The 10,058-nt window shown below is 58.9% G+C and overlaps 1 protein-coding gene across 2 annotated transcripts; it reads right to left on the bottom strand.

Annotated features, from left to right (window-relative positions):
* Positions 1–933: 933 nt before the first annotated feature.
* On the bottom strand, positions 934–9,200 carry CSF1 (colony stimulating factor 1). 2 transcript variants are annotated; one of them, XM_071768423.1, is made up of 9 exons: positions 9,082–9,200; positions 7,707–7,838; positions 5,869–5,931; positions 5,377–5,556; positions 4,948–5,125; positions 3,212–4,047; positions 2,874–2,929; positions 2,736–2,788; positions 934–2,380 (listed from the first exon to the last, which is right to left on the bottom strand). In XM_071768423.1, exons 1-8 carry the CDS (start codon positions 9,100–9,102, stop codon positions 2,737–2,739), a joined length of 1,518 nt encoding a protein of 505 aa, XP_071624524.1. In that variant the 5' UTR covers positions 9,103–9,200; the 3' UTR covers positions 934–2,380; position 2,736. The 2 variants fall into 2 exon arrangements, with proteins under 2 accessions (XP_071624524.1, XP_071624525.1); XM_071768424.1 differs by having other exon boundaries at positions 3,212–3,339.
* Between the last annotated feature and the right edge of the window lie 858 nt (positions 9,201–10,058).

The following is a 10,058-nucleotide window of genomic DNA, read 5'->3' as shown; positions in this document are numbered from 1 at the left end:
GAGGGGATGGGATGGTCCTGAAGCCCCTTCATGCCCTGGGTACCCCCCGGAGATGCCGGAGGGCATCCAGATTCCTGGAGGGCAAATGGGGAGCCGCGGGGAGGGCAGGAGGTGAAGCACTGGGGAGTTTGCATCTGTTCAAGAGCTGCTTCCCACCCCCCACCGCAGGGATTTTTGGGCCCCCCCCACCAGGGAGGGGATCCCGAGCCTGGAGCCCCTCATCCCACAATGCTGGAGGGATGTGGGAGGTTGGGGAGGGGAGGACCGGATCTGTCCCTCTGTCCCGGTGCCAGTGACCATGAACCCCCCCATGCAAACAGGAAAGAGGGAAGGGGGGAGGAGGGCAATCACGAGCAGCCCGGGCCCTGACCTCCCCCAACCCTGGCCACATCCAGACCTTCACCTGGTCCTGAGCCAGGGCTCCAGCATCTCCCCCTGGAGCCCCCCTCCCCAAAATAGTTTTTTGAGTTGCCCCCACCAACTCCTGGGGACCCCCTTACCCCTTGCAGGACACCCTGAACCCACACACCCCCATCCCCCTTTGTGCATGGCCCAAAGTATGGGGGGGCTTCAGCAGGACCCCCAAGTCCCTGCACAGTACTCAGCCCCCCCCTCCCCCCGATGGCCCCACATCCCCCACACTTACACCCCCCCCTCCTTTTATTCATAATATTAAATACACCTCCTGCTTTTCCATTCTTTTCTTTAAATAAACTTCTTTAAATGACTTTGTATAAAATAGTTCAACATTTCATGGTATCAAAAAAAAAAAAAAAGAAACAAAAAGACCCAAACAAACAAAACAAAACCAAAAAGAAATCAAATCAAACAAAACCAAAAAAAAAAAAAAAAAAAAAAAAAAAAAAAAAAAAAAAAGGAAAAACATCCCAAAGGCAAAAATAAATCCGAGGCAGCTTAAAGACAATTTTTCTCCCTCAGGAACAGTGGTGCTGGTGTCTCCTTGGTGGTGCAAATCAGTGGTTTACACCATCAGCGACCCTGGCCCTGGCCTCCCTGCTGCCCTCAGAGCTTTCCTCCTGATTTCCACCTCTCCCTTGGCATTGCAAACCCCCTCCTCTCCTCCTTTTGGCAGTCATAAATACATATAGATATATATAATATACATATAAAAAAAAGTTAATAGTAATGCTTTCTTTAAAAAACATTTGGTTTGTCCATGTTTTTCTCCCCCCCCCATATAAAAATAACACTTCAAGAGCAGCGTGGGCCACGCTTCACCCTGGGGGCTGGAGGGATGCTGGGGGAGGGGGGGCACGATGAGGCCCAAAAATGGGGCATTTCTACCCCAAAAGTAGGGCTGGGAGTGCTGAGCCAAAGACCCCCCCGCAGGTACCCACTGGGGCATCTCCATCTCTTGCTCCCACGTTGCTCCAGTCCTTTCCCAGCCCCATTTCCCTTCTCTAAAGCGCAGTCATTAAAAAAACAAAAAAAACAAAAAAAAAACCCACCTCTATCTATATAATTCAGTCTGAGACGAGGCCAGCTCGCTGGAATGACCCTGTGGGAGGTGGGGGGGAGAGGGGGAGACAGGACAGGGCCCCCCCACCTCCGGAAAATACTTCTGTGGGATAAAGACTTTCATCCGCTATATTTAAAAAAAAAAAAATTAAAAACAGCAAAGAAAAATAATCAAAAGTGTAAAATGGCAAAAGAGGAACCCGAGGCCAGCTCGGACACGGGACCAGAGCCAGACCCCCAGTGGCAGAGAAGGATGGGGAGGGGGATGGTGCCACCCCCAAGCCCTGCCCAGCATGGGGAAGGGGGGGGGGGGGGGGCTCAAGGGACACCAGGGAGGTCTTTAAATATTCACAGTGTGAGGGTTTAAAGTTGCAAATCGGGGTGGGGCAGCCCCGGGGGGTGGCCTGGTAGCTGGGGTCCCCCTCCTCATGTCCTCTCCAGGATGTTCCAAGCCTTGGGAAAAGCAGGGTGAGGAGGGAGGGGTGGGGGGTGCTGCTCCAAAATCCCACCCTGCTGGGGTGGGAAAAGAGTTGGGGGCGTTTTGGGAAGTTTGATCCCTTTGGTCCTCTCCATCTTCAGAGCAGGATCTGGCACCCACAGCAATCCCCACGGTGTCACATCAGTCACTGCCACCCGTTCGGTGACAATCCAGTCTTCCAGCCCTTTGCTTCCCAGGGGTCCTGCTCATCAGGGTGCATCCCCCCATCCTTTCATCCTTGCCCTGGAGTTTTTGGTTGTTGGTTTTTGTTGTTTTGTTGTGGATTTTCTTTTTGGCAGTCTCTGGTCAGCAGGGAGGGAGGAGGCAGCCCTGGTGTGTGGCAGGACTGGAGGGAGCAGAACATCCCGACCCTCCTTCCCAGGAGCATCCGGATCCATGCCCCGAGCAGCTTCACATCGGGCCCTGGGGAAAGCAGGAGACAGATGAGGAGGAGACAGAGGAGCAGGAGACAGAGGAGCAGGAGCTGAGGTTCTGCCAAGGAGGCAGAAACACAGGAAAAAAAGGAAAAAAAAAAAAAACCCACAGGAAAAAAAAAATACTGTATATATCTAAAGAAAGTGCTTGGTAATTGATTAATGGGCTGCAAAACCACACGCTGGCAGCTCTGGGGTGCAAACCTGCTCCTCCAACCTCTGCCTGCAGCCAAATTTCCCTGCCTGAGGCCAGGGCAGTGCTGGTGAGGACATTTCAGGGACTCGACCTTGTCCCCACTGACCTGGATATGAGCCCTGAGAGGTCCCATCCAAGCCCTGCTCACCTTAGAGGTCCTCAGTCTCCAGCTCTGGACATCTGCTCACTCCTTGTAGTGCCCTGGGAGGGAAAAATCACAGGGGTTTAGGGTAGGGTGCGGGTACCCAAAGCCCCCCACCCCTAAGCAGGGTGGCATGGCACCCACCTCCTCTGTGGCTCCTCGGGGTCTGTGCACCCTTCATCCAGCGACCGCTCCAGGACCTGTGTGGAGGGAAGGGACACAGGGAGATGAGCCCTGGGAAGGAGAGGGGGCTGGGAAAATGGGAAGGGAGGAAGAAGCTGGGAAAAGAGGGAGAGGTTTCCCCCCCAGGGTTATAAGGAGGGGGGTGGATCTCCCAAGCAACCACCTTCCACCCTGCTCAGTATCCCCACTTGTCCCCCCACATCAAAACGCTGGGGCAAGAGGGGCCTAACTCCCAGGGACGACTGGGGAAACTGAGGCAGGGGAGACATGCGGGGGGTGGAGGCGAGGCAGTGCCTTACCCTGGATTTATACTTGTAGAAGAGGAGCCCTCCCATGGCCAGCAAGACGGCCACCACGCTGGCCACCGTGATGTAAAGCAGGGGCTCCCGGCGGCCCTCCCTGGGGGGCGGCTCCTTCCTGCGCTGCTCTGCGCTCAGAATAAACCCGGAGTCAAAGCCAGGCCCGGGCGGGTCCTGGGGCTCCCGCAGCCGGCTCAGCCCCGCGCCTCTCGCCCCATCCCCGGGGCCGCCCGGGACCGGGCCCCGCATCATCCCCGGGGCCATCCTGGTGAAGCGCAGTTGGCCGACGGGCTGGGAGGCTTCGGCAGAACGGATCCTGCCCCCTGCGCCGGGAGACGGTGCCGGTCCGGTGGTCCTGAGCCCGGCGGGGCGGTCCGGCAGGATGGGTGCTCCCGGCCGCTGCCGCGGGGGGGACGGGGGGTTGACCACCGCTCCGGTGTCCCCCTCCTCTACCAGGGCTCCATCCCCACGTAGGATGGGGACGTCCAGCGCTGCCAGGCTGAGGGTCCCAGGTGGTTCCCGGGGGGGTTTGGTGCCGTCGGATGGAGCCGTCTGCTGCTGCTGCTGCTGCGTGGTGAGGAGGAGGGATGGCGCGGACACCGTGTCACCCACCCCGGCACGCAGGACCTCCTCGGTCCCAGAGCCACCGTCCATACTACTGGGGGGCTGGGAGAGGGCGTCTAAGTCAGCGAGGGAGGCATGGAGGTGGCTGTAAGGGAGCTGGGTGCTAGCGGGTGCCACCTCGCTGCCGGCATGGGTGGCAGCAGAGAGGGAGGGCTGGGTGGCAGAAGGGAGGGCAGGGGACAGGCAATTGCAGTCAGGATCTGTCCCCACACCTGAAAGAAGCAGAGAGAAGAGATGGGCTCTGGGGTCACCAACCTCCAAGAGGGACAAAGCCAGCAGAGTCAAGGGGTAGGGTGGGGGGGGGGGGGCAACACCCCCATCCCTCCCCATAGCCCCGGGCAAGAAGGTCCAAAAGTCCCCCCCAAAAAATAAGGAGAGGGGAGGTGAGGCAAGGAGCAGGCAGGACAGACATGGCAGCACAAAGGGGACAAGCAGCAGCCAGGATGAAGCAAACCCGGATCCCCTGAGCCAATGGCAGCAGTTATCCACGGCTGGCAGGAGCTGAGCAGTCACATTTTAATGTTGCCCCCCCCGGGCACAGGGACACAGCAGTCAGACTTCTCCCTGGACATGCAAACACACAGTGTGGGCGCTCGCCAAAGCACAGATGGCAACAAGGGCTCTTCTACCCTGGCAGGCAACACTCTCCCCAAAGGCTTGGACAGGGGAAACTGAGGCACAGGGCAGTTGAAGCGAGGTCATGCAGCACATCAGTGGCAGAGGGGTCCCGGCGCTTTGAGTTCTCCAAGTCACACTCAACCCAGGTGCTGGGGCTTGAGATGCCACCAAGCCTGATGCCTCCAGCCAGGCTGATGGAGATGCCTCCTTCTTCCCCCACAACATCTCACTCCAGACTCATTTCCAGCAGGATTCTGGCACAAATCCCACCTCCAAAGGGTGGTCAGATCTTTCTCCCAAACCCAGCTCTCCCCAGACACAGAGTTCACGAAGGCCACCCCATGGGGATGGCAACCAGCCTAGCAACAGAGACGAGGACCAAGGCAGAGCCGTGCCCAGGGCGCCCACGTGTGCCCCGGGCTGGGGACACGCGGCTGTCAAGCTGCTCCATGCAGGTGACCCCAAGCCCCAGATGCAATTTCTCAGCGTCTCACCTGGAGAGGATGCAGCTTTCCTGGGTCCCAAGCAGGCCCTGCGGTAGACCTGGCTACAATCCTTCTCGAAGCTCTCCTGGTTCTGCAGCAGCTCGTTGATGTCTTGGAAAAACTCTTTCACTAGCACCAGCATCTCATAAGGGGAGGTGGTGAACTCCTCGAAGCACATTTGGGAGAGCTGGAGGAAGACCCAGGTTCAGCATAAACCCCACAACAGTGTTGAGCACCCAGTGTCACCACCATGCTGCACCCAGGGCAGGATTTGACCCCCCCATGGCTCCCTGTGTCTACACACACCACGATCTCTGCTCCACCTCAAGGTCCTGCCCATGCAGGCATGCTCCAGACACCCCATTTTACCCAGAGATGAGGGCTTGGATTTGTTAAATTTCCTAAATCCAGCACCCCAGGAGGCAGGGGACACCATACCTTTCTCTCCTCATCATCCTCATCCCTGATGCAGGGGTCAACATTCTCATCGATGCTGCTGTACATCCTGCGCACCATCTGCATCTTCTTGTCATTGGAAGAGTTCTCCTTGAACTCCGTCCTCTCCAGGATGTTACCCAGCAGAGGAAAAGCAGCTTTAACGTAGCAGACAGAGTCGTTCTGTGAGGACACAAATTCCCGTCACCCCCCCCCCCCAGAGAAAAAAAATAAGTGGTTGGTTACTGGATGGGTAGAGGGAGCATCAGTCATCCCTCTCTGCCATGGGGAAACTGAGGCACAGAGGCATAAAATGCCACTCTGTGGTCCCACAGGCTGCCCAAACTGGGAGTTGGCAACCACCTGGATGGGTCCCCTGGGAAGGAGAACAGGAGAGGGGAGACTGGGGACCCAGGCACCTCCCCCCTCTTCCCAGCCATGCACCAGCCATCCCTCCTCCCTGTCCCCTTCTGTCCCCCACAAGGAGCCACTCACCAGCTGCATCTTATCGATGAACTTGAAGGAGACCCTGCCTGGGTGCTGCATCTGGGTGTCAGCCTGGAAGGAGAGAGCAAGGATGTCACCCCACAGCACCCAGGGAAGGGAATAACACAGTGAGAAGGGACAGAAATCACAGAATTACCAGCAGAAACAGAACCCCAAGGGCATGAAGGGGACTCTGAGCCCTCACAAATCCATAAGGCTTGAGTGGGTGAAAGTCTGCCTCACCTCTGCTTCATCTTCCCTACAGCTGAACCTCTGTCTCCCAGGAATCCAACCCCAGAATCCCTGCACCCACCAGGATGGCACGTTCCCCCTGCCTGCTGCCACCCCTCCTCTCTTCTTCATCCTCCTTCTCCTCCCAGCACTCAATTCTTCCTTGCTCCACTCAGCCTAAGCTGAAAGAGAGCATCCTGCCAGACAGGAGGTGACTGTCACACTATAGGTCACATATCCCCTGACACTAGGGTCCCTCACACAGCACTGCCAGCCCCATTTCCCACACTACAACCCTTTTCAAGGAGGGTAAAAACCCACCCTAAACAAGCCCCCTTGCCTTCGGAATGACATCCCAGGCTGGGAGGATGAAGGCTGCCAGAATTGCCGGCCGGCCCTCGGTTCTGGCAGCCCTCATCCTCCCAGCCTGGGATGTCGGCCCGGAAACAATTGCTGCATTATCCCACAGGGGTTGGAGGCTCCTCCACCAGAGGAGAGAGCTGCAATCCTCAGCAAGGAAAACCACAACTTCCATTCAAACCTGCTCCAGCCCCTTTATTCTTCCACTCCTCGCCATCACCATGCACCCATTTTTTTGCAAAGCATAAGAAGCACCCCAGGGTGCTGGGGCTGCAGGGCAGAGCAAGCTGAGCTTGCACACTCAATACCCCTCAGCTCCTGACATTTCAGCTTGGTGTTTCAAGAGGAAGAGGTAAAGAGAACCCCGGACACGGTGGTTACACACTGCGAGGGGAAAGGGGAGGGAGGCGGTAGGGAGAGCTTAAAAAAAAAAAAATCAAGGGAGGATTCGGAGGCGCCGCTCTCACCACCCCCGCGCACCCCATTCACTGCGAGGGCGGAATTTAATCTGCGACAACAAGGCAAATAAATCCCTGCGTGCCCCCGATTCCCTCTTTCTCTCCCCCCCTGGAACATCCGCGTGATTCCCCCTCTCCTCGGAGGTGAGCCAAGGGCCAAAGCAACATAGAGTCCCCAGAAGCCAGGATGGGGCCAGGAGTTCATCCCTGCGGGGTGAGTGTGAGCACCCAAGGGATGAAGGCACCCATCGCTCTAGCCTGCCTGGCTCCATCTCACCCAGCTAGCCTGGCCAGCGGGCCCCCCTCACTGCCTGCCACCCACCCACAGCCCCATCGCCAGCCCAGCTTCCAGGCAAGCAGCTGGACTCAGGAATGCAGCCGGATTCCTCGGCTTAACCCCTGCGCAACCGCCCGCAAAACACCAACAGCCCCGAAAGCTCCACTTCCCCACCCCCCCCCATCCTCTTCCCGGACACCCTCCTGCTTCCCCTCTTCTTCCATTCCCTTCTCCTCTTCTTCCACCCCTCCTACCAACACTTTTCCACAGCCATCGTCGCTAAAGGCACTGTGCATGGCCACCCACCCGGTGCCTGCTTGCTTGTCCCTCCTGCACACGGATGCTCAGCTCCTGGGTACCACCATTTCACTGGTGGAGCTGAGAACAAGCCAATTTGCTGATTTTTCAGCCCTAAGTAAGGGTTGATATGCTCCTGCCCAGCCTCAAACAAGCCCCCATCCCATGGAGAAGCACACACATCACCCCTCAACACTCCCCAACCCCCGGGGGGAGCCACTCACCAGCTCCTCCAGCTCAGCCAGGTGCTTCTCCGTGATGATCTGCTGGCAATAACTGTTCTGCTCAGTCTCATGGATGCTACAGACCAGGAGGAGGAGGAGGGAGGAGAGCAGGGTGCAGCGAAGCAGGCACACCTGAGCACAGCAAAACAAAGTCTTGGAGCAAGGCTAAACGCTCCCCTCACCAAGCCCTCTGCCATTCCCCCGGGGGAACAACCTTCGTGATGGATCATGGGCCAACAGGACAACTCCCCCCACAAGTCCTCCAACTCCCATTGCCTGTCCCCATCCCGGTATTTTTAGGAGCTCCAGGTCAGCAGGGATTTTCCCAGTGCCCAGTGCGGGGGCTGCGTGGCCGGGGCCCGGCTGGCACAAGCCTGGAAGTGGCTCCCAGCAACCTCCACACCGCACATCGAGTTTTTATCCCCTTCTCCTGCACCATTTCTTCGTCTCTCCTGCAAATCTTCTCCTTCACCCCGGCCCCAGGGAACCATCTGACACACTGACCCACCCATCCCCAAAAGTCTTTTTCCCACCCTCCGGACAAGCCCTGCTCCAGCCTCCAGTGCTTGCACCCGCCGGGCTCTTTCCATGCAGCAGCTCTGGCATCACCCCAAATTCCCCTCCCAAATCCTTGCAAAGAAACGGGAAGGCCCCGAACCGTAACGGAACCGCGGGTGGGCAACGGGGCTTCACCCAGGGCCAAGGTGGGGATGCAGCAGCCCCACCCGGGGTGGGTTGTTTCTGCACCCCTCCTCGCTGCACCGGCACGGAGAGGGTGCTTGGGTGATGGGGTAAGGAGGGGGGGAATTTCCCTTGGAGGTTCTCCAGAAATCCTCCCCTCTTGTGAAACTCCCAAAATGCCGCCCGGGCCACCACCGAGCCACGGCCACGGATGGCCGGAGCCTCACCCCGCCGGGGACGGGACAGGGCTGGAGCCGAGAACCGGAGAGGGAAAAAAAAAAACAAAAACAAAAACCAAAAAAAAAAAAACAAAAAAAAAAAGAATTTCACCCACCCCGCAGCTCCGGGTAGCCGGAACGGGGCTGGAAATGAGAAGCGGGCTGGGGCTGCAGCATCACCCCGCAGCTCCGGGAACCGGCACGGGGCTGGAGCATCCCCCGCCGGAAGCCGGGACCCCTCCGAGACGGGCTTTACCGCAGCCCCTGCATAACCGGGGAAGGCGGCCAAGGACAAGCGGGGGCTGCCGGAGCGGCGGGGACTTGTCCCCCACAACCCCCCAGGTGACCCCGCACAGGTGGCACCGCGCTGGGAGGAAGGGGCGGTGGGAGGTGGGGTGGGAAAGATGGGATAGGGCTGGGGGGGGGGGGTTGGGGGATGTCCCCTCGGCGGGGGTTAGAAGCAGAACCCGCCGTACCTTGGCTCCGAGGCGGGGCATGGAGGCTGCCGTGGGGCCGGGGCTGCGGCAGAGCTGGGTCGGTGTGGTCGAGGCGGCGGCGGGGCCGAACTGGGCCGGGCTGAACCGCCGCCGCCGCCGCGCTCCCCTTTATAGCGGGGCGGCAGCATGTGGTTTATGAGAAAAGGGGCTGGCGGGAGGCCAGCGGCCGCGAAGGACATCGGCCCCGCTCGGCTCACATCGGCCCCTCTCGGCTCACGTCGGGTCGTATCGGCTCGGTTCGGCTTCGATCGGCTCCAATCGGGTCGGCTCGTTGGGGAGTGAGGGCCGGCCGGTCGGTTCGGCCCCCGCCCGTCGGGGGTGATCGGATCGATTCGGTTACGAGAGAACCGCTCGCATCGAATTGGATCGGGTCGGTTCCAATCGGATCGATTTGGCACGCTGTGCTTCTTTCAACCCCGCTCGGCTTGGCTCAGCCCCAACCCGGTCCTCCCCGGTTCAGCCCCGATCCAGCCCTGCTCGGCTCCGTTTAGCCCCGTCACGGCTCGACCCGGTTCAACTCAGACCCGACCCAGCTCAGCCTCGGCTCTGCCCCGTCCCTGAAGACTCGCAGTGCCGGGCACTGTGTGCGCGACCCCCGCACACCCCGGCCCCTTCGCATGCAGACGCACACACATGTGCACATGTACATGCGTGCAAACCCGCTTGCGTGTCCATGCACACCCTCGGACACACGTACACGCACATGTGCACATGTGTGCCCGTGCCGGTGATGGGGTCACATCCCCTGTATGTGCAGTCACGCCCTTGGAACATGTATGTGTGTGCACACGCATGTGTGCACAGCACTGGGGCATGCACACTCACCCTGGGTAGTTGTACCCATGCACAGAGTGCATGCACATCTCTGAGTCTTACACACATTGTGTCACAGATCCACAGGCACACACACAGTACAAACAGAGCTCTGGGGCTTGCACGTGTGTACATGCATGCAC

This window comes from Heliangelus exortis, chromosome 25, assembly GCF_036169615.1.
Source record: "Heliangelus exortis chromosome 25, bHelExo1.hap1, whole genome shotgun sequence".
Lineage (NCBI taxonomy): Eukaryota > Metazoa > Chordata > Aves > Apodiformes > Trochilidae > Heliangelus > Heliangelus exortis.
Note: the sequence above shows the minus strand (reverse complement) of the source record. Positions and strands in the feature narration are given on the sequence as shown.

Excerpts from the sequence above, each read along its gene's own strand:
- CSF1 (XM_071768423.1), bottom strand. The coding sequence starts at position 9,102 with ATGCCCCGCCTCGGAGCCAAG. Across the intron at positions 5,932-7,706 it reads TGGCTGAGCTGGAGGAGCTG|GCTGACACCCAGATGCAGCA; the intron begins GTGAGTGGCTCC and ends CTCTCCTTCCAG. Across the intron at positions 5,557-5,868 it reads TCATCGATAAGATGCAGCTG|AACGACTCTGTCTGCTACGT; the intron begins GTGAGTGGCTCC and ends GTGTCCTCACAG.